This window comes from Carcharodon carcharias, chromosome 10, assembly GCF_017639515.1.
Source record: "Carcharodon carcharias isolate sCarCar2 chromosome 10, sCarCar2.pri, whole genome shotgun sequence".
Lineage (NCBI taxonomy): Eukaryota > Metazoa > Chordata > Chondrichthyes > Lamniformes > Lamnidae > Carcharodon > Carcharodon carcharias.
In genome coordinates, this window is record NC_054476.1 from 113,840,656 (window position 1) to 113,867,753 (window position 27,098).

General features: G+C 44.4%; 1 protein-coding gene across 2 annotated transcripts in view; it reads left to right on the top strand.

Annotated features, from left to right (window-relative positions):
* LOC121283140 (protein spinster homolog 2-like) overlaps positions 1–27,098 on the top strand; it is a 113,057-nt gene that overhangs the window by 50,146 nt on the left and 35,813 nt on the right. For both annotated transcript variants that reach the window (XM_041197295.1, XM_041197294.1), the window contains exons 3-8: positions 8,798–8,934; positions 18,327–18,478; positions 19,724–19,790; positions 21,727–21,869; positions 23,939–24,091; positions 24,478–24,667. In XM_041197295.1, coding sequence (XP_041053229.1) covers positions 8,798–8,934; positions 18,327–18,478; positions 19,724–19,790; positions 21,727–21,869; positions 23,939–24,091; positions 24,478–24,667 — 842 coding nt within the window. The remainder of the gene's footprint in view (positions 1–8,797; positions 8,935–18,326; positions 18,479–19,723; positions 19,791–21,726; positions 21,870–23,938; positions 24,092–24,477; positions 24,668–27,098) is intronic.

Here is a 27,098-nt window from a genome sequence, read left to right on the forward strand (position 1 = left end):
AATGTGTACCTCAAAGCACTAGGCCCAGGAACACACGGAGGGGTCCGGAATCAGACTGTCCATTCACCTTCCCTGCAGCAAAGGGAGTGTAATCCCAGCAGCACAAAGGAAGAGGGAGGAGAACTCATTTCTTGGGCAGAATCTTCCGCTCTAGAATCTAAGCTTGGGCACAGAAGTGGGAGTGATTTCTGCTAAGGCATGAGATGGCTGACCACATGCGGTCTTGCGCTGTTCAGTTCATTAAATATGCATCTGTGAGGAGCTCGCTGATTCTCTCAGCGGGGGCAGGCAGGAAGTCGTCATCCCCACCATTACCTCACAGGGTCAAAGGTCTGGGCACCATATTCATCTGGACAGTCTGCACTATCCCTTCCACCTTTGCCTGGCCACAGCCCCATCCTCCCTCTGTCCTTTAGTCCTCCTTCATGCAACTTGCACTCCCACCACCCAGTCTCAAGCATAGGCTGGCATTTACAGACACTCCCCAAAGAGGACAATGCAGTGGCAACTCAACATTAGTCATGGAAGAAGTCTACCTTGCCAGGTGCATATCACTTAAGTGCAGTCATAAACAGTGACCGTTCTAATCTCTTGCTGGCGGGGAACTTAATTTGGAGGGGGAACTTAATTCTGGCGAGCTGACCTTTTAATGAGCATGTATTACATGCTAATACATGCAAATTGTTCGTCGGGACCCTCCTTTAAAGACCCTAGAATATTCCACCCCTTGGAGCTAAAAGTTTCCAATGAAGGTGGTTGAAGATTCATCTCCTGAGGGGACTTCCCTCTGGTTTAAACCAGGCAGCATGAAGAAGGGAGTGGGCATTTTCCTGAATTCCTAATCTCCGCTGCATTGGGCCAAGAGGAGAGCCACCTTTGGGCTGACATCAGGTGACTCCAGTCCTGAATGGCAGGACTAGGAGCAGGCTGAGTGGAGAGAAAATGGGAGAGTAAACTTTCTGAAGCCTATGTTGTGTCTTGTGGTAAGAAATGACCCATCAAGATGTCCCATCTTGCACCAAACTCTGGAGACAACATAAAGGGGAGGTAAGAGGTCACCAGGTGGCAGTTGAGGCAATTTACACATGAGGCCCATCTCTCCCTAAAACAAAAAGTACTGTTGCAATCAATGTGGCAGTCCAAACACATTCACAGAATACTGATGATAGATTAACGATGATAGTACACCTAATGTTTCACATTTAGTATTTTTTTGACACACAGCCGACACATTCCAGTAAAAAAGGATGTTATTTGTCTTCAGAAAATGCCTGGCATTTCATTGGGAATAATGGCTACATCCTCCACCTATAGACCATGGGGATTTAGACTTCCTGAAACACAGCTGATAGTTGGCCTGGACTGGGAAGGAATTGCTCGTAAGCAAGTTTGATAAATTTAGCACTTGTGTGATTCCCCCTTTCTCCCACCCGCACCCTTACGCTCCCCGTCGGGAATGTCCTCAGGGTTGGCTGATGACATCGTTGATGCTACTGAAGCCATTGGTTTGAAAGGAACATCGAGTTTCTTCACCGCAGTCACCAAAACCAAATTGTTCCTGACCGCGAGGGCTATGGAACCAGAATAAATAACGTTGGGAAGCTGGTTCTCATTGATGCAGCAACCAGCAGTGCAGAGAGCAGGTCACAGCCACCTATTAATAAATCACTGCAACGAAGGAGCACCAAACTGCCTTTAGAAGTGGTGCAGCTGTCAAATTACCAACAGGGGCTCACAATGTGCGAGCTGCTTTAATGAAATGCTTCAGGTGAGTTTTCCCACACATTGAGCATTGGCATAGCAGTGCTGTGAGGTATACAGCACATTTCAACTCCCCCTCTGATGTCTCAAACTGCTTCACAGGCTGTGAAGTATACTGTTGAAGTGTACCATTGAAGTATACTGTTGTAATGTACAAAATGTGACAGCCAATTTGTGCACAGCAAGCTCCCATAAACAACAGTGAGATAAATGAACAGATCATCTGTTATTGTTTTTTGTGATTATATGTTGAGGGGTAAATATTGTTAGGACACAGCAGAGAACTCCCCTGCTCTTCTTCAAAAAGGTTAGACAGGACAGGCTAGGCTTGTATCCACTGGAGTTTAGAAGAGTAAGGGGCAACTTGATTGAAACATAAGATCCTGAGGGGTCTTGACAGGGTGGATGTGGAGAGGATGTTTCCTCATGGAAGAATCTAGAACTAGGGGTCACTGTATAAAAATAAAGGGTCACTCATTCAAGGCAGAGATAAGAAGAATTTTTTTCTCTCAGAGGGTTGTAAGTCTTTAGAACTCACTTCCTCAAAAGGCAGTGGAAGCAGAGACTGAATATTTTTAAGGCAGAGCTAGATAGATTCTTGATTAACATGGAGGTGAAAGGTTATCGGGGGTAGGCATGAATGTGGGTTTGAGGTTACATTCAGATCAGTCATGATCTTATTGAATGGCGGAGCAGGCTCAAGGGGCCGAGTGTTCCTACTTCACATGGTTGTAATAGTGTTATGGGATCTTTTACTTTTGAGAGGGCAGACCAATTTAATGTCTTGCCTGAAAGATGGCACCTCCGACAGTGCAGCACTCCCTAAGTAGAGTCAGCCTAGATTGTGTGCCGATGTCTCTGGAGTGGAACTTGAACCAACAAGCTTTGAACTTGAAGGCGGGTGTGCTGACACTGGGACAATGGGATTACAGTAAATTGCTAACCAATTAAATTATAATCGCTTTGTTGGGCGTTTTGTTTTAATTTCAAAATTAGCAGCCCGAAGTCACAATAAAATTAAATCATCATGTAACCATTTGTTTAAAAAGAACCCTTATTACTTTGTAGGGGAGCAGAAATCGGAGGCGTACAACTGTTTCAACTTGGCCGGGTTACAGGTTTCTCAGAGGGTGCTGTGTTTGAGAGTCTGTGACCCTCACAGTGTGTGTTCAGCAACAGGGCCAAGGTAACCTGGGCGGGGTTTGGGGTGGTGGTGGGTTGGTGGCCAACTCAAAATTTGGCTCTGACACTGAAGTAAAGGGGAGCAAGTCAGGAACTTTGGAACTGGGCAACACCTAGTCTGTAAGCTGAGCTGACAGCCTCGCACACTCACAGGCCCAACCTGGAAGCAGTAGGCCCTCCAAAGCATGTTGGCTGACCTCAGAAGGACCAGGGCAAGGGTCAAGAGCCTTCATGGCCCAACCTCCTCACACTCCCCCTCTGGCTCAATCACTATATGTCTTTACACATTTGGAAAAATACCTTTGCATTATAGCAATGGCTGTTTAAACTCTGTTATCCAATCTCCAGTCCTTTAATTCAGACACACCAAACCTGACTACTCTATTCCCCATCTTGTAAACACTTCTATAGTGTTCCATACTTTGGGACTGGACCATTGCCCTAGGTTTACAAAATAGAATCATACATTATGGAAGGAAGCCATATGGCCCATTGTACCTGTACTGACCGTTTGAAGGAATTATCCAATTAGTCCCACTCCCTCTGCCCTTTCACTAAATCCCTGCAATTTATTCATTTTCAATTACTTATTAAATTCCCTTTTGGAAGTTATTATTGAATCTGCTTACGTAACCCTTTCAGGCTGTGCATTCCAAACTAAAAATTTATGGCAGAATTTAATCCCTCCCCTGTGGTATGTTTGGTGGCTGGGACATTTAATTGGGCAGGAGAGTAGCAAGTGGGGACCCTACTTCCCACTTATGCCCCGATTGAGTCTGAGGCAGGAAGGTTCGTGGACTGCCTTCCTGCCCAATCACCATTTGATGTCCCTAATGGGCAATTAATGCCCACATAAGGACCTCATCCCATCCCCACAGGTATTCAACTAGCGGTGGGTGGGGGACTCGCTCTCGATACTTTTAAACAAGGGACCTGGTATTGGGAAAGGGGGGGCCCTCTGAGAGCCTCCCCTGCCTGAAACTGACTGCCCTCCCTGTGACCCCCATCTCCCTGCAGCTCCCCCTTCCTGGCATCACTCACCTTGGCCTGGGTCCCTCAGCGATCCTGGACCTCGGGTAGGTACATTACCAGCAGCAGTCACTGCCTCCCTGCTGGCGCTACCAAGCAATGCGAGGGCTGGACTTGCCCCCCTAGGGTCCTTGATCCCAGAGAGGCCCACCGCTGCCCAGTTAAGTGCCTGAGTGGCACTTGAAGCAGTGGGCATTCCTGAAAGAAGGCAATGTGAGGTTGCCAGCTGGCAGGACCCCCGTGGTGGAAACAGTTTCCCTCCACTTCATCTAAACCCCTCATCATCATCTTGAACATCTTGATTAAGTCTCCTTTTAACCCTTTCTGATCTAGGCAGAACAATCCAGCTTCTCCTGTCTCTCCATGTGACTGAAGTCCCTCACCCCTGGTACCATTCTAGGAAATTACCTATGCACCTAGTTTGCAGTAACCAAGATACAAACAGCCTGTGTCTGTATAGGGGACAGACTGATGAGTCCTGGGCATTGTGCAACCCCACAGATTCTCTAACGAGGGGTAAAATGGCTGTACAATCACATTTCGATTATTACTAAGCGTTAGCAAATAGGCACGACACCACGGTAACAGCCAGACTTTATTCAGTGGTGTCTGCTGTTAATCTTGTTACCTTCCTGTAAACTGTTCTGGAATGCCACACAGAGTAAACATGGGAAGGAAACCTCGGCGAAAGTTACAGAGTGTGCTTCCTGTTTTCCACCAATATCGCTGCCTCGTTCTACATCGGGAGCAGGATCTGATCATTTAACTGATGTATTTAAAGAAACATTTCTTTATCGTGCTATAACAGATCGCTCCCTTCAACTCTCTTCCAGTTATGCTGTGTACAGAATAATGGATGGTTAATGGTTCAAGGCTGTATCGCTCATGAACATACCAGAATCAAACATCACGTACCCTGCACCGTGTACCACGTACATGCTTCCTAGCCCATCACCCCAACCATATCCTTTTTGTTTTAATTTTGAATTTAATGTTCCCAGCATCACGTAGCAATGAATCTACTTGTCAGTAGGTAGCTGATGACTGGACATGTGATCTCGGAATGTTTAGGTTTCAGGTTGGTTAAAGGCAGTCAATTTGCTACCACTACGTCAGCCCTTCCTCCCTTTCAGATAGCCTTCATTCCACTCCACACCTGGGAGTATCAGATCCAGTACTTCATGCTGTTGCCCTCTCCCTACATTCTGGATCTTTCAGTAAGAGTTTAAGGGAATGTTATTAGGTAACAGAGTTACCATCAGTTCCATTCAGCGCATAACAAGTGCTGGATTTAAATAGAGTCCTGTAGATTTACAGGCCTCCATTCTATATGGAGTGCCTGGTCTTCTCTCGACTTGCATCCTCTCTGATAGAGAAGATGAATGAGTGATCGAATTGAAGTCTTTATGATTAATGATTAATGGATTTGATTGGGTAGGTGGGAGAGTCGAGAGCAAGGGGCCATCTGCTTAAAATTAAAGCCAGGCCACTCAGGGCTGATGTCTAGAAACATTTCATTACACAAAGGAAATCTGGAAATCTTCACTCCATCAGGACTCACCCAATTCCACCACCCCACAACGCCACCACCCCCCCCCCCGACCAAAACAAAGTTGTTGAGGCTGGGGGTAGGTCAAATGAAAATTTCAGAACTCAATAGAGTTTTGTTAGGTGAGAGGATGTTTTCTTTACTCTTTCATGGGATGTGGGCATGTTGCCCATCCCTAATTGCCCTTGAGCTGAATGGCTTGCTAGGCTGTTTCAGAGGGTGGTTAAGAGTTAACCACTATGCTGTGGATCTGAAGTCACATGTTGGCCAGACCAGGTAAGGACAGCAGATTTCCTTCTCTAATGGACATTAATGAAACAGAAGTGTTTTTACAACAATCAATGATAGTTTTATGATCACCATTACTGAGACTAGCTTTACATTCCAGATTTATTAATTAAATTTCAATTGACATGGTTGGATTCGAACCCATATCTCCAGAGCATTAGCCTGGACCTCTGGATTACTAGACCAATGACATTAGCTGTACTCCACCTTCTTCCCTGGGTATTAAAGGTTTCAGAACCATATTAAGGGCTACAGAACCAAGCAGAAAGGTGCAGATCAGCCATGATATAAAACAAGGTCTTAGGGCTAAATGGCCTCCTCCTGTTCCTAGGTTTACTTGCAATCACCTACAGTGCTATAAGGGCAAGGTCATTCAGTAAGATTTCCTTTATGTTAATGTTAGCTCTTCAGTTGGAGCTATCTTCTCTAATACTGCAATTTTGCTCAATCCCCCCATCTATTTATATTGTTCTTTTTCCAAAAAAATGATCAAATTTACTTTTAAATGATATGATGGCCGGGTTGCTTCAGACGCTTTGGTTGCGAGTTCCACTCCAGAGACTTGAGCACATGATCTGTACTGACAATCTAGTGCAGTACTGAGGGAGTGCCGCACTGTTGGAGATGCTGTCTTTCAGACAAAAAGCTGAACTGAGGCCCCTCCATCCTCTCACATAAATGAGCCCATGACACTATTTTGAAGAAGGGCAGGGGAGTTCTCCAGTATCTTGGCAAATCTTTTCACTCTCAAGCAACAGCACTGAATTAAACAGATGACCGTTTATCATTTATCTCGCAGCTGTTTATGGGAGCTTGCTGTGCCCAAATTGCTGGCATGTTTCCCACATTATAGCAGTGCAACACTGCCAAATTACTTCATTAGGGCATCCTGAGGTCATGATAGATGCTATATAAATTAATTTTTTTTCTCTCGAATATTGTCAACAAAACTAATAAGTCAGAGGGTATGCTGTACAGGATAATAGCTGCTCTGTAACTGGGATGCATTCCCTCTCTTTGCAGTGGAATATCAACTGGGATTATGAGCTCCTGTGCCTCTATTATAGAGAATAAGAAGCTGCCCACAGTAAAGCAATAACACATTGGGGAACTCAAGTAGAGTCATGAGCTGGAAGTATTTTCAGTGTTATAAATGAGATGTGCTTCTGTATTGGAACATACTCATTACACAGTGCCCTCGTGGAGATCAGGGGCTGAGTTTATTCCATTTTTAGAGATTTCTTTAGGTTGAATGACAAGCTACTGTAATCTAACCATGGAAGTCAAACTGGCAATCGCCGTGAGGTCTACGCACCCATTCGAGGATTTACTTCACTGTAGCTCAGTGGGAAGCTTTAATAGCTTTTGTAAATTGTGTTGTTAGTGAAAAAACAAAATTGATCCATTACAAAGAATTATCATTCTCTTCTGTGGTTTTGTATGTGAGGGGTCAGAAAATCTGCCCTTTATTTTTAGAACCTTTAAACTATTTTATAGTCAGGCTGAGGACTTTTAAGTCACCCACTGCAGCTCATTGAGTAATGGCACAGTCACACACATACACACACACACACACACACACACACACACACACACACACACACACACACACACACACACACACACACACACACACACACACACACACACTGTTGAGGCGACGCAAATGTTAATTCACAAAGTATTGGCCCTGCCTACTGTTTCATTGATCTTGTTCATTTGGGATTTACAGCTTCAAACCACCAAATGAAGTTATTTTATTTTTTGGGATAACTTGGCTGTTTCAGCAGAATCTCATTCTGGGATACAAATCCCCAGGGAGCATAAAGTGAAAAATCATTAACTCCAGTTGAAATCAATCTGCAACATTCCTCCTGAAAGTAAATTTGGACAGTGATTGGTTTAACCCCTTGAGGATTGATACCCCCGATTGTCCTCTTATCATCATTTTCCACCTGAGTGGGTGGAATTTGTCAGATAATGAGGCGGTGACAGGGGCCTGTATCACCACTGAACTGCTACAGAGGGTGATTGGACTTGTTTGGTATCAGTTATAGCTCAATGGGTAGCAGTCTCGCCTCTGAGCCAGAAGCTTGTGGGTTCAAGTCCCATTTCAGAGACTTGGACACAGACCCTAAGCTAGCACTTCAATGCAGCATTGAAGGTAGGGTTGTCAACCGTGATTAAATGTATTCCTGGAGGTTTCATCACATGACTTGACCCTGCATTCCAGCCATTAGTTGACCAACACCATCCTTGTGACACACTGCCCTCCTACAACAATCAGAAGGCAAAAAGGTTCATTACCAATTGGACGATGTTTGTCAGCCAAACAGCTTATTTTCCTCATTTTCAATATTTTTATACCCGGTGAAGAGAAATGTTCAAAGAAAATAACGAAAAAATCTTTTTTAATGTCCCGATGATTTTCCTTCAGTGTTGCACACAGTAGTGTCCTGGAGATTGACCTTCAATTCCTGGAGACTCCAGGCCAATCCTGGAGGGTTGGCAACCCTAACTGAAGGTGTGCTACGCTGTCAGAGGTGCTGTCTTTTTGGATGAGGTATTATAACCGATTGGTCTTAGTGATGTTAGTTGTAGGATAAATATTGGCCAGGACACTGGGGAGAACACCCGGGCTTTTCTTCAGATACTGTTTTGGGATGTTTCTTATCCACCTGAGAAGGTAGCCAGGGCCTTGGTTTAACATTAGTGATGCTGTTGTAGGGAAGTAGGTATGGGGATCATTAGCGGAACAAAAGCCTGCCAGTGACTGAAGTGCATAGTCAGAGGCGTGATTGTGTCACCCAATGGTGATGCCCAAATAAGAAATTGTATGACATTTATAGCAAATTCGATATATTACCGGGTGCTACAAAGATCAAAAATTAGTATGGAGTTTTGAGCCTGTTCATGTTCAATATTTACTGCATTAACTGAGCGAAACTTCTATGTTAACATCTTTTAATTTCTCTTTTTCTCTCCAAGTTTTCATCTGCAGTTTCATGGTGGCCACTCCAATCTTTGGTTTCCTTGGCGACCGCTTCAACAGGAAGTTCATCTTGAGCTGTGGGATATTTTTCTGGTCAGCTGTTACCCTTATCAGCTCCTTCATCACCAAGCCGGTGAGTTAGAGTGCTAATGGTGCGATACCCAGTTTGAGGACGGGCCATTTTGTATTGGATTAGGAAGTCACTTCCTGCAGAGCTGGTAAATTCCCTTTTTACTCCCCCTCACCTAGGTCTCACCCACTGTTCTGGTATTGACTCCTTGCCCTGCGGGTCCCAGCTTTCAATTACCTTGGCCCAGCATCCATTATCTGTTGGTGAGCCTTGATTATTTGTCTATGGGAGGGAGGCCATCACTGATATTCCAGCTCTTGCCCTCCTTTGGCTACACACTCATGCATTTTCAGTTGGGGGAGTCACTGCAGAAACATAACATCTATGCTTCCCCGACTCAGTGATTATGTTACTGCGCACATATCTGTACTCCAGCAACAAAAAACACTGCCCCCTTTAGAAATTTCTATTTTTTAACAGAGTATAGATTTTGACCGTATTCTTCACTTGAGTCAGAAGGTTGTGAGTTCAAACTCCGGAAATTGGAGCACATAATAAAGGCTGACACTTCAGTACAGTACTGAGGGAGTGCTGCGCTGTCAGAGGTGCCGTCTTTTGGATAAGATGTTGGCTCAGATGGCTATTGCAACTGTTGCACGTCCCAGCCAACTTTCCTCCCTCAAGTCACACTGTCAAAAAGAGATTAACTTGCTCATTCATTCCATTGATGTTTGTGGGATCGTGCTGTGCAGAGAATGCTGCTGTGTGTAACCATGTAGCCAAAGTCACTGCCCTTTGATCCATTGGGGTCAGTTTTCATTACCTCCCCCTGACATTCATGGAGCGGGAAACGTGTCAAAATGGAGTCACTGATGATGCAGCCAGCTCCATTTTGAAAGGGGCCTACTGTTGGGTGTCAAACACCATGCCTGATTCATGCAATCAACTCCTTTCCAATATGGAAACCACAGTCCTGAATGGGATTCCAACCGCCACTTTAGGTCTGGACAGCTTGCTTCCTGGGCAGTATACACCTACTTTCACAGGAGTCAAACTATGTGCTTGGAGGAGCAGGAGATTTAAGTGAGGTAGAGGACTCAAAATGGCAGGTGCTTCTTTGCCACAGGAAAGAGTGGCCAATCAGACTGCTCCCTTGGTCAAGTCTTCCAATAGTCAAAACCGACCCCAGTGTAAGTAACTCAGTCTGTGATGTTCCTCAAAGCAGGAATGAGAAATGCGATTCCCTTTGTTCTCCACCTATAAATTTTCAAACTATGATTTCCTGAAAAGAAAAGCTTGCTTCAATCTGCGTATATTTGAACTAAACCACAAACTGTTACAAATCATTTTTTTAAGCAAACCACAAAAATGCTGATGGAGTGATTGTATCTGTTGGCAGGCAGTCTGCTGGAGATGAAGTGCCTCAGCCTGAAGAGGGTTAACTAATTGCACAGGAAGTGGGATGATCAAGTAGAAGGTTGAGTGGGGGTGGAGAAGTAGGAGAGGAGGGGCTGAAGACTTAAGCTATCAGTCACAATATCACAAATCTCTGTCTCCCTTTGGATTGTCATTAAAGATATAAGGCGCAAATTGGAAAGGCTTTGAGCTTTGAAATGATTTTCAGACATCAACAAGGCTTTCCTGCACTTGAAGAATGTTGTGTTTGAATCTTGAAAAGGGAGTTAATGATGAGCTCCTCCTTTCTTTAATATATCACAAGCCACCCAGAACGTCTCAATAAACAGAATACAGGATTATAACATCCCCACACAAAAGAAGGAGACACTCATTTCCTCAGGGATGGAATGCTGGAGTCAGTTTCTGTTGTGATTTGATGCATTCCCACACTCACTGTGTGTGTCTTCAGGATGAGAGGGTTTTCAACTCTATACTGCATGGTTGTGAGACTCCTGATTTACTCCAGCCCTCTGTCCAAATGAGCCGGTTGGAACAGCACTGTACATTGGTCTCCAAGCAAGTTTCTCGATTCTGGGTAATAATAGTGCGCCTTGATCCCCTGTCTTCTTGCTCCCCAGCACACATACTATGAATCCACTTGCTATATGTAAGGGCATCAAGGAATGTGGAGCTACTGCAGGTATAGAGGTGATCTAAATGGCAGAGCAGGCTCAAAGTACTGAATGGCCTATTCCTGTTCTTATATTCTTTAAGGAGTTTGTAACTCTGGTTGAACATTTTCCTGGAGGTTTCCGCATATGACCTCTCACTCCCGACTAGCTCCACCCCAATGCTCCTGCCTTTGGCCACCCGACATGTCCGTTGTCATGTTCAATTGTTCTGTGTTTGATTATTTGAGTCTGCTCACTATTGATGCTCACTGTGCTTGATTGGTTTAAGCGTGGGTTTGGGCTCAGGGAAAAGTAAACAAACTGTAAAAAGAGCTGGAAGTCAGAGCTGTAGCATGGAGCAGACATTTTAAAGCACTGTAAATAAAACTTGTTACACACATAGAAACTAGTGTCATCTCTGCATAGAGCCAAGATATACAAAAATATACAGCATAGGTACTAAGGACTTAGAAGAAGGAGTAGGCCATTCAGTCCTTCGAGCTTGCTCGATCATCCAATAAGATGGTTGATCTGATTGTGGTCTCAACTCCACTTTGCTGTCTGCCCACCATAACCCTTGACTCCCTTGTCTCTAAAACATCTGCCTAACTCAGCCTTGAATAAATTCAATGACCCAGCATCAACTGCTTTCTGGGGAAGGGGAAGAGAATGCCCCTCATCTCTGTTATAAACAGCAGACCCCTTATTCTTAAACTGTGTCCCCTGGTTCTAGTCTCTTCCACAAGTGGAAATATCCTCCTGGTATCTACCCTATCAAATCCCCTCAGCTTCCCATGTGAATAAATCACTACGTCATTTGGATCTTGACTGTTAGTCAAATAGTATTTTTCTCCCCTCTCGTATTGTTTTCATTGTCCAGAGGATTTCTTTCCTGGGTTTGCTCGCAGCAGGGTTTGGGAGATTCATCTTTAATTCCAGGAGAATCCATGACAATCTGGGTAAGTTAGAAACCCCCACTGAAAGCTTTGCCTTCAAGCTATGTATAGGCCCGCAGTGACTAAATCCCACTCTCACCTCACATTCTCTTTAGGGCTGACCAGTAGAAGAACATTGTTAAGAAAGACTTGCATTTATATAGCACCTTTCTCAACATCCCAAAGTTCTTTACAGGCAATGAAGGATTTTTGAAGCGTAGTCACTGTTGTAATGTAGGAAACGCAGGAGTCAAATTGTGCACAGAAAGCTCCTACAAACAGCAATGTGATAATGAGTAGATAACCTGTTTTGGTGATACTGGTTTCAGTGCTGCACTGAAACATCAGCCTAGAAGTATTGCCCAAGTTTTTTGAGTGGGACATGAATGCATAAGCTTTGGACTCTGAGGTGAGAATGTTATACTGAGCCACAGCTGACACTGATGAAATGTCGAAGAAGAAATGAGCAGGGATCCTACTAGACACCCTTTTCCAACATTCTCAGGTCAGGATTTCTGTTGGCCTCAATGCGAATTGCTCCATGTTACATAAGATCACAAGAAATGGGAGCAGAGTAGGCCATACGGCCCCCCAAGTCTACCCTGCCATTCAATACGATCATAACTGATCTGATTATTGCCTTAACTTCACATTCCTGTCTGCTCTCCATAACCCCAGCTTCCTTGTCAGTAAAAATCTAACAGCCCTGAATATATTTGATGACCCAGTCTCCACTGCTCACTGCGGAGAGAATTCCACAGGCTAACAACACACTCCCTCAATGGCTCAGTTAGTCGTTATGTGACTCAGCAAGTTTAAAGATTCTGGTTGTCTATGTGGCAAGAGAAGAGAAGGGAGCAATCAACCCAGATTCCCTCATGGGCCAGTGAGTACACAGGCCTGGATTTCAGGGGAGGAGAGAGGCCTGAATAAACTGTGCTAGCCCGGTGCCCGTGGTCAAATAGCTTGGTGGCCATTAGCGCTGAGGAAGATGATACATTATTCAGAGATTTCTGTGTTCGCCAGCCTGCGATTTACCTGTCCGTTAAATAAATGGGGGGTAAATAAGTGCACAGAACCCCGGTTCTGACTGATCTCCGTGTGTATGACTTGATACCTTCTGGGGAAGAGGATACGTTGGCAGCAACAAATATCAGCATATGCTGCAATGAGTTGGAATGTGTGCTCCTGTGAAGAGTTTTAGCAAAACCCATTGTGAAGTGTCCTGGGATTTTTGGAGGGCTCATTGAGAATGGTTCTAGTATTTGGAATGTCCTATAGTAGCAGGCATCACCTACCTGTAGATGTAGAGGGAGGAATCAAATAATGTTCCTTATCATAGAAGGGTTACAGCCCAGAAGGAGGCCATTTGGCCTGTCATGTCTGTACCAGCTCTCTGCAAGTGCAAATCAGCTAGTCCCATTTCCTGCCTTTAGCGTTGCAAATATTTTCTCCTCAGATAATGATCCAATTCTCTTTTGAAAATCACAATTGAACCTGCCTCCACCACATTCTGTCAGTACATTCCAGGTTCTAACCACTCACTGCATAAAAACATTTCTCCTCATGGCTCCATTTTTTTTGCCATTCAACTTAAATTGGCGTCCTCTGATTCTCGATCCTTCCACCAATGGGAACAATTTCTCCCTATCTACTCTGTCCAGACCCCTCATGATTTTGAATACTGTTATCAAATCTGCTCTCCACCTTCTCTTCTCCAAGGAGAATAGTCCCAACTTTTCCAATCTATCCACATAACAAGTTCTTCATCCTGGAAACAATATCAAATTACCAATCTGAATATTAAACCTTTTAAGTTGCATAAGGTTTCCCTTCAACCTGAGTGTCTCCTTTATTTTAATCATATGGTGTATACGTTAAATGATGAGTCCGGTCCTAAATAAATCATAAACCCATCCTTTCTTGGAAGACAGCCATGCAAGCTTCAAATTTCCATTTTGTTCCTGAAATCTTTCAAATATTTATGGCATTTTGCCAAATTGCTTCTTAATATAAAATCAGACAGCGTTCTGAATCAGGATAGAACTGAATATATGAATTTTTCCTTTGTCTAGGATGTTGTCTTAATTTCAAATCACCTTGCTGTCAAGCTGAACTTGTGCAGTGTTGCTGCTCCTGACTGGTTATGGGTCAGGCAGGACCATCAGTATTTAATGTGTGCTGGCTGCTCTGGCCCCTGAGGCAATGACTAAATAATACTCAAACATACTTCACTTCAAATCGTGTGATCTAGTGTCTGAATCTTGGCATCTGACATTTGCCATCCAGTCCAAACATGTAGAAAGGGAAACTCATTCCTGCTTTGTGAACCTAACCCTTACAAGAATCGTACAGGTTAATCCAGGTTGTTGCTACTGACTGCATTGCGTTTTACATCTTGAATACAGTGTGATGTTAGTCAATATTCATCCCTCTGCTCGCTGACCTCTCTGTCCACAAATGCTTTGATTTTAAAATTCTCATTCTTGTTTTTAAGCCTCTCCATGGCCTTGCCTCTCTCTATCTCTGTGTTCACTTCCAATCCTACAATTCTCTGTGATATCAGTGTTCCTCCAGTTCTGACCTATTGATCATCCCTGATTTCAATCGCTCCATCATTGTGGCTGTACCTTCAGTTGCCTAGGCCGTAAGCTTGGGAATTCCCTTCCTAAACCTCTCTGCTTCTCTACCTTGCTTTCCTCCTGTAAGTTTCTTCTTAAAGCCTACCTCTTTGGCCAAGCTTTTGGTCATTTTATCTTTGATGTGACTTGGTGTCAAATGTTATCTGATAATGCTTCTGTGAAGCGCCTTGAAAGGTTTTTTACTTAACTATGTTAAAGGTACCGTATAAATGCAAGTTGTTGTTGTAATACTGTTATTGTGGTTTGTGTCAGTTGAGTCACTCAGTGCTTCGCAACTAACTCACTCTGTGTTATTCCCCATGGATTGATTGGCTGGTGTAACTCTGGCACTAGACCAGTAGAAACTCCAGATAGATGTACAAATGGAATTTTCGCCAAACTCCCCCAATATTTTTGGCAGCCATTTTAATTCCCCCAATGTGTTTATTCATAAACCATAAGAACATAAGAAATAGGAGCAGGAGTAGAGCATATGGCCCATTGAGCCTGCTCCACCATTCATACCATCATGACTGATCTCGGGCTTCAACTGCACTTTCCCACCCGCTCCACATATCCCTTACTTCTGAGAGATCAAAAATCTGTCTATCCTAGCCTTAAATATATTCAACAATGGAGCATCCACAACCTTCTGGGGTAGAGAATTCCAAAGACTCACAATCCTTTGAGTGAAGAAATTTCCCCTCACCTCAGTCCTAAATGATCACCCCCTTATCCTGAGACTGTGCCCCTGTGTTTTAGACACCCTGAATAGCAGAAACAATCTCTCAGCGTCTGCCCTATCAAACCCCTTCAGAATCTTATGTTTCACTGGGATTGCCTCTCATTCTTCTAAACTCCAGAGAATACAAGCCCAATTTACTCATCCTCTCATCATAAAGGGATAGAATTATTGGGCTGAATGGTCTTTCACTCATCCTTTAATTGGAGAAAGCACCAGAAGCTGATTAAAGTCACAGTTCTACACTAGTAAGCAAACTCAATTGTCTGACTGTGGCTGGATGGTTTGTCATTAAGTGTTAGACTTTATGCTAGGACCAAAATGGAACCTATTGTATCCTCAGCCCCAAATTCTGAAGGTTCGATACTTAACTGATGCTATCATCACCATTAAAGGGTGTTTGACAAACATTTCACTAAACTGCATAAAGGTACAGTTTGGGTTGAAATATGTCATCATGTCGCATCAAAAATTGTCACTATGTACACACAACTTGCAATGAAGATGAGCCTCCCCCACCCACCCGTACTTCCAACAAGGACAGTTTCCCCTTTAAAAGACTGTTTTACCCATAGCCTCTTCCTTAGGTCAAAATTATATAAGCAGGAGTGCTCCTGAAACATGAAGATCTAGCCAAATGAATCTAATTATAGGTTAACGTCATCTGTGGGGATCTGAACACACCAGAGAAATGTTTGTTATTGATGTAGGGATTAAGCCCGTTGGTTGGTTTTGTCATCCTTTTAATAATAAACTGAATCTCACAACTAAATTAATCTCTTGGCTGCTTTTTTTTATCCATTTATGGGATGTGGGCGTCACTGGCTAGGCCAGCATTTATGGCCCATCCATAATTAATCCCCTGGCTGCTATGGTCAAATCATCCAGCACAGATGGGGGCCTTTCAGATCATCATGCCTGTGCTGGCTCTTCAAAAGAGCTACTCAATTAGTCCCTCTCCTTTGCTATTTCCCCATAGCCCTGCAAAACTTTCCTTTTTGAAAGTTAACTTCTGTTGAAGTTAACACTGCTTCCACCAGCCTTTCATTCCCGATTATCTGTATATGTTGTTTTTGTATGTTTCATCTCTAGTTCTTTTGCTAGTTATCTAAAACCTGTTCCCTTTTTACTCGGTGGAAACAATTTCTCCTGAGCTAGCCCCAGGTTATCCAGCTACCAGGAAATCTAAATTCTAAAACTCAGAAGTCCATCAAAAACCAGGCCAGGGATACCAAGAGCTTAGGACATGGAACAAAAGTACTCTGCAAGAGAAATTGGCACAAAAACGTACGACTTGTGCAAAAGTATTTCCAATTCCTGGTTTGATCTAAATGTAAGCAGAACTAGACGGTATGAGTTTAGCCCACTAATTGTATTCTCTTAAAGGAGGTGATGATCATGGGTTCTGCTGAAGAGTCTTGGCTAAACCCAGTGAGGAGGATGGATAATTCATAGAAACAGGAGGAGGCCATTCTGCCCCTCAAAGCTGTTCTGCCATTCTATAAGAAGATGTCTGATCTGTATCCCAAACCTATTTATCCACCTTCACTCCCTACCAAACAAAAATCTTGTTGATTCAAATCGTGAAGATTTCAATTGACCTCCAACATCCACAGCCTTTTGGGGGAGAGAGTTCAAGATGTTTACTAGACTTTGAGTGAAATATTGCTTCCTGCTTTCAATCGTGGATGGCCTATCCCTATTTTTAAGATTAAGGCCCCTTGTTCTGGATTCCCTTAGCAGAGGAAATAGTTTCTCAGTATTTACATATCAAACTCTTTTAACATTTTAAACAGTTTTCATTTGATCACCCTCAATCTTCTTTACTTAAGGGTATGCAAACATAATTGATGCAACCTGTCCTCATAATTTAATCCTTTAATCCCCAATATCATTCAGGTGAATCTGCGCTGCACCCTCTCCTTTACTAATATATCCATCCTGAGGTGTGGTGTCCAAAACAGAACACGATACTCCAGGCGGGGCTTGACAAAGGCTCTATACAAATGAAACATAGCTCCTTCTCCATGGTATTCCAGCCTTACAACAACAACTTGCATTTATACAGCACCTTTAATATAGTAAAATGTCCCAGGGCACTTCACAGGCGCATTATCAGATAAAATGTGACATCGAATCACAAAAGGACATTAGGACAGGTGACCAAAAGCTTGGTCATAGAGGTAGGTTTTAAGTGAGTGCATGGGCTGTTGGCTCCCTACACAGATTTTGCATAGACCTCAGGGTAGCATCCTGCAGCTATACCGACCTCAGGGCATGTTGGATTGACTGTGCTCCCCGCTCCTTATTAAATGCGAAATAAGAGCACCTGCAGATTGGAGATGAGAGTCTGTCGAGTGTCTCTGGCAGCATCTGGATCATCAGTGCTTCAAGATTGTCCATGAAGCTGGAGTTGGATTGTCAAACTCTGTCAGAAGACTGGCCATTTGCCTCCTTATTGAAGGGGGTCCATTATTAGGCAGACCTCCAGACTGTTTCTAGTCTTTAATCAATGACTTGGTGGAAAGCTTCATTGAGTAACCTCATTCTCTGCTGATGGCACAACCTCATGCAGAACAAGCAGATCAATTGGAATTGGAAAGTAGACCAGTTGGAAAGAAAGGTAGCAAGTGAGTAACTTCACACAGTACTGAAGAGAGAGTGGACAAATAGTGCCGTGTCTTCAAGGCTGTATAAGTCAATTCATTAACTTCACTAAAAAGCAGCCACCCATCCCCACTTTACAAGAGTAGCAAGTGCTCTTTAGTTATGACAACTTGCATTACCACAGCAGCTTAACATTGAAAAATGGCCCAAATTACTCCAGACAACTCTGCAACCTCGCTGCTTGGTAATCCCATCTTTGGTACAGCAAATAGTGAATAAACTGGAAACCTTAAGAAGAGACGTGATCATTAGTAACTTCTGTCCTCTGTGGAGCTGGAATGCTGGAACTCTGGTTTGGCAGACGCTGGGGAACATTCCAGCAACAATTAGACTGAAATTTGCATTGTTTTGATTTGAATATGAGAAAATATTTGATGACTGCATCGCCTTCATGTTAATGTGCCTTTTGCTTACCCCACAGAACTTTTGGCTGTTTCTCATTTCAAGAGCTTTGGTCGGTTTTGGTGAGGCCAGTTACTCCACAATCGCTCCCACCATCATTGCTGACATGTTTTCCAAAGACACCAGGACCTGTATGCTGTCCTTCTTCTACTTTGCCATTCCACTAGGAAGGTATCAATGCATGTCTCAGCCTTCTCGGTTAACATTAGTGCTTGCAAATGGATAAAGCTCTGTGCTTTCAAAATTAATTCATGACACATGGGCATCACTTATTGCTCATCCCCAGATGCCCTTGAGAAAGTGGTAGTGAATCCTTGTTGAATCTCATCTATTCCATGTGCTGAAAGCGCGTGTAGAAGACTTTTACATCTGAGAATCTTTTCCTTTATTATTTTGAGGGATGTGAGTGTTGCTGGCAAGACCAGCATTTGTTGCTCATCCCTAATTGCCCCAGAGCTGCGGCTTGCTAGGGCATTTCAGGGGGCAGTTAAGCTGTGGGTTGGAGTCACATATACGGCAGACCAGGTAACTATGGCAGATTTCCTTCCCTAAAGGACATACAGTGAACCAGATGGATTTTTACAACAGTCACTGATAGTTTCATGGTCACCATTACTGATGTCTAGCTTCATATTCCACATTTCATTGTATTACTTGAATTAAAATTTCACCAGCTGCCATGGTGGGATTTGAACCCTTGTCCCCAGAACATTAGCCTGGGCCTCTAGGTTACTAGCTCAGTGACATTACCACCATGCCACCATCTCCATTACCTTGTGAGGTCAGAGAGCAGTTAAGATTCAGCCACGATGCGTCTGACACTGGCACTACACTGATGCCAGACTGGGCTACGGCATTGATGAACCAGCTGGGTTCTTGCGACAATGTGACAGCATCACGCTCACTTTTACCCATGCCACCATTTTATTTCTAAATTCGGGAATTGGCTAGAAAGCCAATCTGCCTGCTCCCTCCAGATTGTCAAAATTAACCCCCCAATTCAGAGACCCCTGTTTCACAGAGGGTCCTCCTCCCAATCCCAAGCGAATGTACAATCCTCGCAGATGACATGACCTCCAAAATGCCAAGCTCCTCCTGATTGGCAGCTCTTCCGATTGTACTGCATGCTGCCGCAGCTCCCTGTGATGATAATGTCACCAGGTCGGAAGGTGTGGTAGGTGGGTGCTAGGGAGGCAGGGTGCGCTGTAGCTGGGTATTTAAATCACTGATCTCCTCCGTTGTTGGAGGCAGTCCTCAGGGGAGGAATCCCAGAAACTTCCGTTTATTCCAGGAGGGTTGGGAATTCTACCCATATCCCCAGTGAATGAGGCTCCCACTCCCCTATGTTCTAAAGTGATGCAGCCTGAGGATTTAAGGTTTTTGCTGTAATAATGCTCTCTGTCCCCTTGCTCACAGTGGACTTGGGTACATTCTTGGATCCTGCGTGACACAGGCGTCTGGAGACTGGCACTGGGCACTGCGGGTGAGAGTTTACCCCTTTTTCTATAACCTTTTCCCGATTTTCATCTGTGCAGTATCTCATTTTGAATTTGGGACATATTCTTGCTCTGTGCTCTGTGCGCTTGCTGTTACCTATATTGCTGGAATGTAGGTTGAGCTGGAGATGGAGATATATCATTGTGGAAATGTGCCTTTATTTCTACTTTCTGGGTAATGATAGGGGAGCTCCTTCTAAAATGTGAAATCTACATAGAAAGGCCCATTTTTGACTATGGGAGCGTGTGAATCTCCCCAGTCTGTGTGGCCTTATCTCGTCTCGGGCGTGGAAAATATCTTTGTGGCAGACCAATTGACTGGAGTAGCTCCCTATCCCCTCGCTGAGCTAGAGAGGTGAAAATATCTGTAGTGGGTCTCGCTCTCAATCGCTGTCTGATTGTCTATGCTGCAGTCAGACAGAGAGAGAGAGAGAGATCTAAGGTGAAATTAAGAAGGGCTGTGGATATGACGACCACCACCCACACTGTTAAATACCCCATAGCTATTCACCACATAGACTCACCAATGAAGAATAATGATTTCAGAAAGGCAGGGTGCACAATTGAGCTGCTCTGTGATGCCCTAAGAGCTGTACCATTAACGTCAACAGCCAGACCCCATACAACAGAACAGATAGTCTGTCGGGTTCACTCGAGTAATGGATCGGAAAATCGCATGTTTACACCTCAAGCAGTATCACTGAAGCAGTTTATCTGGTCCTTTATCTATTTTTTATTCTGTCACGGGACATGGGCGTCACTGGCTAGACCAACATTTTTATTGCCGTATAAATCACTGCAGTCCCTGTGGTGTAGGTACACCCACAGTGCTGTTAGGAAGAGAGTTCAAGGATTTTGACCCAGTGACAGTGAAGGAACAGTGATATGTTTCCAAGTCAGGATGGTGAGTGGTTTGGAGGGGAACTTCCAGGGGGTGGTGTTCCCATCTATCTGCTGATCTTGTCCTTCTAGATGGTAGTGGTCGTGGGTTTGGAGCCTCGGTGAGTTCCTGCAGTGCATCTTGTAAATAGTACATGTTGCTGCTCTGTGTCGGTGGTGGAGGGAGTGAATGTTAGAAGTGGTGGATGCCTTGTAGATGGTGGCCAGGTTTTGGGGAGTCAAGAAGTGAGTTACTCACTGCAGGATTCATAACCTCTGACCTGCTCCTGTAGCCACAGGATTTATGTGGCTAGTCTAGTTCAGTTTCTGGTCAGTGGTAACCCCCAGGATGTTGATATCTCATACAGTTTATGGCACCTTGCCATGCACAAATTGCCTGCTGTGTTTCCTACATTACAGCAGTGACTACACTTCAAAAAGTATTTAATTGGCTGTAAAGTACTTTGGAATGTCCTAAGGATATGAAAGGCACTCTAAGAATGCAAGCCTTTTCTCATATCTGCCTGTGGTACTGTAAATACTAAACTATAAGTACCTGTTAAAGGTAATGAGAGACCAGTCCTGGGTGGTAGGTTCTTTAAGGATGGTTGATCTTCCTCTCCCAATTATGGTAAACAATAATCTCCCCCTTGGAAAGTACAAACCCTCCCACACAGCATGTTATACCCCTGACAACCAACTTAAGTTTCTTCTTTTGAACAGATTTCAGTAGGAGGCCCTTAGTGCCTCAAAAGCAGTATTAGCGCTTCATTAAAGGCAGAGTAAAGTCAAGTGCTAGGCTGTGTCTCTATAGATGCTGCAGCCTGATGTCAGCACTGTGACCTCCTGAGTGTTCACCGGTGTTACAAGCTCCTATGAGTCATGGAAGTAACGGCAGGAGTCAGTCCCACAGAGTTAGAGGGTGTGAGGGTTGCTAAGTATGCTGGCCCAGTGCATTCTAAACTTAATCCTATCTCCTCCTGCTTGCTCTTTGGCTGTTCCTGCCTCTCGTTTAAATTGAAATTTTTCTGTCCTCACAAACAGGTGACTCCAGCCATGGGCTTTGCGGCAGGGACCCTCATCATCCTACTCGTACCAGAACCAAAGAGGGGAGCAGCAGAACAACATATGGTGCAGCTCCGAGCCAGTACATCATGGTGCAAAGATATGAAGGCCGTGATTAAGATGTAAGACATTGTACTTGTGTGAGAATTGGATGAGCACCCAGTTCCAACCCTGAAAGAGAGTGTGGATACCGAGGTATATTTGAATGGCTCCTGGAACCTGTTCCTGTGAATGGTGGACTGCAGGTCACTGCTGTGGTCCCTTACACAATGGCTTTTGTCTTCTGTGTGGAGGTCCAGAAGAGTCACTGGGCATTATTCATACATAGAGTGCTAGGAGACTGTGACTGAACCTCCGCACCCCCCTTCACTCCATCACTCCACCCATCACCCCCCCAATCCCCCTTCACTCCCCCATCCCGTCTCCCCTCACTCCCGCCTCTGTCACTCCCCCACCACCTCACTCTCCAACTTGTGTCACTCCCCCATCTCCACATCATTCCCCCACCACCTCACTCCCCAACATGTGTCACTCCCCCATCTCCCCCTCACTCCACCACCCCTCCCCCCTCTCCCTGCCACTTCCCTCTCCCTCACTCCCCTGCCCCTCACTCCCCCATTTCCCCCTCACACCCCCATCTCCCCCTCACTCCCTGCCCCTGTCACTCCCCTGCCTCTTCATCATTCCCCCACCCCTGCTTGGTCACTCTCACACAATGTACATCTCCAGGCTGTATTTGTATGAACAGTGGTTGCATGAACCTTCCAGTTTTGCACCTGATTTTGAACAGTCACAACAGGTCAGGCCCAGTCTGACTGGCTGTGTTGTTCCTGTGTTCCATGTGTGACTGTCCTTGGGCTGAGACAGTGGGAGCTGCACCCAGGGTCTGGTCCTTCTGACTTTACAGGGTCTAAGCAGCTTAATCGAAGATACATTTTTTTTGTGTATTTACTGCAAAAACAATTGTCTACAATATCTGACTGCACCAGGCCACCTATAAATGCTCACGGCTCTGATTATAGCTTAGCAGCAGTCACCAGTAAATGGTATTAAAGTAATCAGTAAGACTACAGCATTTATCCTTAATTGGAATCCACCGTGGTGTATTTGGTTTTTTTAAATCTCTCCTCACACCCATTAAAAAGGTAACACACAGCAACTTCTACATTCAGTTTTTGTCCTGTTTCTCCTCTCCTCTTGTGAAGGACTCTGATTGTCGCTGGGAGTAGTTTAAGGAGTGCCATTGCCCCCAGTATTAAACCCAAACCACTCTCTCTGACCTGCTAGCCTAACTGGTTTAAGGATCATCCACTCCCCTGTTATAGATACATGCAAAGCACGTTGTTATTCGCGTCCTAGGCAGTAGTCCAGCAAGTGTTGGCAGGCTATTTGACAATGTGGGGCATCACATCAGGTCCTGATCATGTGCTTTCCAGGAGCAAGAAACCTATTTTTGTTTATTTCTCATCCCACAACACACCCCAACCCTGCCAGCTCGAACCTCAGGGATACTGAGGCAAGGCCTAGCAAGTTAAATACTATTCCAGTTGGTATGAGCACAAACTGGGAATGAAACCTCGAAGGTTAGTACTGAGGGAGTGCTGCACTGTCAGAGGGTCAGTACTGTAGGAGTGTGGAACTGCCAGAGAGTCAGTGCTGCACTGTCAGAGGGTCAGTACTGAGGGAGCGCTGCACTGTCAGAGGGTCAGTACTGAGGGAGTGCTGCAATGTCAGAGGGTCAGTACTGAGGAAGCGTTGCACTGTCAGGGGGTCAGTACTGAAGGAATGCTACATTGTCAGAGGTGCTGTCTTCCAAATTAGATGTACAGCTCCGTTTGCCATCTCAGTGGACATAAAAAATTCCAATACACTGTTCCAAAGAATGGCAGGGGCGTTATCCTTGATTTCCTGGCCAATATTTATCTCTCAACCAACATCATTAAAACAGATTATCTGGTCATTAACTCAATGCTGTTTGTGGGAGTTTGCTGCAGGCAAATTGGCTGCCTTGTGTCCTACATTACAACACACTTCAAAAGTACTTAATTGAATGTAAAGTGCTTTTGGGACACTGAGGTTGACGGAGGTGCTATATAAATGCAAGCGTGTTCCTGATTTGGATTCAATCCTGCAAATGGAAAACTGTCACCACAATTTCATTTCTAATGTTCTCCTGTTCCATCCTTCACAGTCCGAGCTTTGTGTTCTCCACTCTGGCCTCGGCCTCCGTGTCCTTTGCCACTGGTGTCCTGGGGATGTGGATCCCGTTGTACCTGTTCCGTGCGGAGGTTGTACAGAAGAACATCGAGCCCTGCACTGTGGAGCCCTGCAGTGGCAGAGACAGGTAAAGTTCCCATTGAAGAGGGCCACTCACTTAGAGGCTCGCGAGGCAGGACTGAGAGACTGATTGTTACAGGCCACACTTATTCACCAGTGGCACAGTTAGGAGTTGAGGTCCCCTGTTGGATCTTAAGTAAGTCCCACATTGAAATCCTATGCTGACGAGGAGATTCTGCAACGTATCTACGTCAGTCATTAGTAAACCTTATTTATCTCTTGATTAACTAGTTTCTCACTAGTACCACATGCAGTCTGACGTGAACGTGGACAATAATATTTTTTTCAGTTCAGATGAAATTGAATTCTGGGGAATTGCCACATCTGGAGTGAATTTTGATTAACACGTTACTGATGTTGGATGTGGGTTAACCATTTCTCAATCTCTTGCAGTTTGATCTTTGGAGCAATTACTTGTGTCACTGGGTTCCTCGGACTGATTGTGGGTGTTGCAGCGACAAGATGGTACCGCACTAAAAGCTCCCGGGCCGACCCGCTGGTCTGTGCGTTTGGAATGCTCAGCTCATCCATCTTCATCAGCCTGATCTTTGTGTTTGCCCGGTTCAATATCGTGGGAGCCTATGTGAGTATAACTCCTGTCCGTTAAAAATCACAATGCTGTTCAAATGCTCCTTGAGCTTGTTTGCTTTTGGGCAAATTATGTTACTGGAGTCTTGAATGAATGTTACTCACCAAACGATCTTTGCCTGAACTTTATCCTCTTTTTAAAAAAAATGCACATTTGTTAGAAATGAGGTTTGAGCTAATGGGGTTAAGAAACTGATATCATGATCCAAATGACCAGTTACAGCTCTTCATCTTAAGGGCAGCGAGGGATGGGCAATAAACGCTGGCCTTTCCAGCAATGCCCGCCTCACAGAATGAATGTTTTAAAAAAAAAGCGAAAGAAAGAACTTGCATTTATATAGAACCTTTCACAAACAGGGTTCAATAAGCGCTTCATAGCCAATTTACAACACAGTAAGATCCAACAATAATGAACAGAAAACCTGCCTTTATGTTCTTTGAGGGATACATATTAGCCAGGACACCAGGGAGACAGACCTCCCCTGCTCTTCTTCCAAATAGTGCCATAGGAACTTTTATGCCCACTTGAGAGAGCAGACAGGGTCTGAAAGATAGCATGTCTGACAGTGCAGCACTCCCTCAGCGCTGCACTGGTGTGTCAGCCTAGATTTTGTGCTAAGGTGTCTGGAGTGGGACACAAACTTAAAACCTTCTGACCCAGAGGTGAGAGCACTACCAACTGAGTCACAGCTAACGTTTAAAAAAAGTGCAGCCTCTTTCTCCGTCACATTTTGTTATCTCTCCATTTTATTCAAACTGCTCTGATTAATGGTTCCTCCAACTTTTCTCATTCCTCCAAAGATACACACCCTTCCTGCAATCACACAGCAAGAAGATCAATACATATTGTAACAGCTTTAAATCTGCCCTGTTCCTTCTTTCAGGCTGTCTCATCTTTTGCCTAAAATTTTCAGGCTTTTTAAACCCAAAGCTTGTATCACCTTTTACCTCACCTTTCGTCCCTACTTGTTTTTTAAGCTTTGTGTCCTTTACTGTGGGTCACCTAGGGTTAACTTCAATCAAAAATGGAAGTGAAGATTGAGGGACTGAAACAATTAGGATTCACACACTATAATCTCTGTCTGAAAGCAGGAGTCCTGATTTATTTTAAGATTCAGTTGAAGCTGGAGTTAAGCCATTTCCACAAAAGCTGGGAAAGGCTTCTTCGGGGCTTCCTCAGTTTGAATGTATGATTCGTATTTTTCAACTCGATCAGAGCATGATATGTTTTAATAATCTGACAGACACAATTCTCTCCCCAATCTTTGATCTGGATGCAAGTCACATTCTGCCGATATCCAGTTAACTTATTGTGTCCGTCCATTATGCAGAAAGTGCCCTCTTGCTGCCTTTCTGTTTACTGGCTTCACTTCAGACGTGTTTCCCATCAAATATGACACCAGATGGGACGCCTTTAATCAAAGGGATTAATTGCAACCTACTCTCCTGGATAATGGGTCCCACCTGGGATTATTTTTAACTGGAATAATCCTAGCAACTGCCAATGGGAAATCTTCTTGTTCAGGTTTCTTCCCGAAGGCAGGCCCAACCCACAGCATCAGGACCTTCACCACAGGTAGGGCAATGAGGCAGGTTCTGAATCCAGCCCAACCGGAACAGGGATCGCTGGTACCAATCTGATCCACACCGGTTAACCTAACCTAATAGTCTGAGTTGCTGTGGCAACATTTTATTTTACATGCATACTATAGTCTGAAGCTATGGACAGTGATGGTAGAGGCTCCAATTTTATTTCCATCACATGACTTACCAGGAATCTCTCCCACTCTTATTGCCTGCCATTGACATGTGTTGGAAGGATTTACATCTTGATACTCAACCTGTTTGGCCACGTTATGAATGCAGTTTCCTTGGCCATCGAGTCCTGGAGTGGAACTTGAACCCAGAGCTTCTAGCTCAGAGGCAGGGATGCTACAACTGCTCCACAAGACCTTCTCAACCATTACTGAGACTAGCTTTTTATTTCTGATTTATTTAATTAAATTTAAATTCCCCAGCTGCCGTGGTGGGACTTGAACTCCTAACACCAGCTTATTAGTCTCATCTTCCACATTATTAGTCCAGTAACATAACCATTATACTACAATACCTGTTCTTCACATCACCGGCTGTTGGGTACTTTGGGAAGTTGTGAAAGGCTCTGTATAGAAATGAACGTTCTTTCTTTTCATTCTCGGTTTTGGAAATCTCTCTGTTGGTGCAGTGAGTTTTCTACCAGGGTTACTAGCCCTGTGGTTAATCTGTTGGACATTGCTTCAAGCAGTCAGGGGGAAATCATTGGGGAATTAAGGGTCCAAATCTTTCGAGGAATGGGAATTACCGTTGGATTACCACTCTGCTCCTACTTTTTTGCACCATGCCCGAGCTCCCCATTTCTGGCCGAGACTTCCGATCCCTGCTTCTTC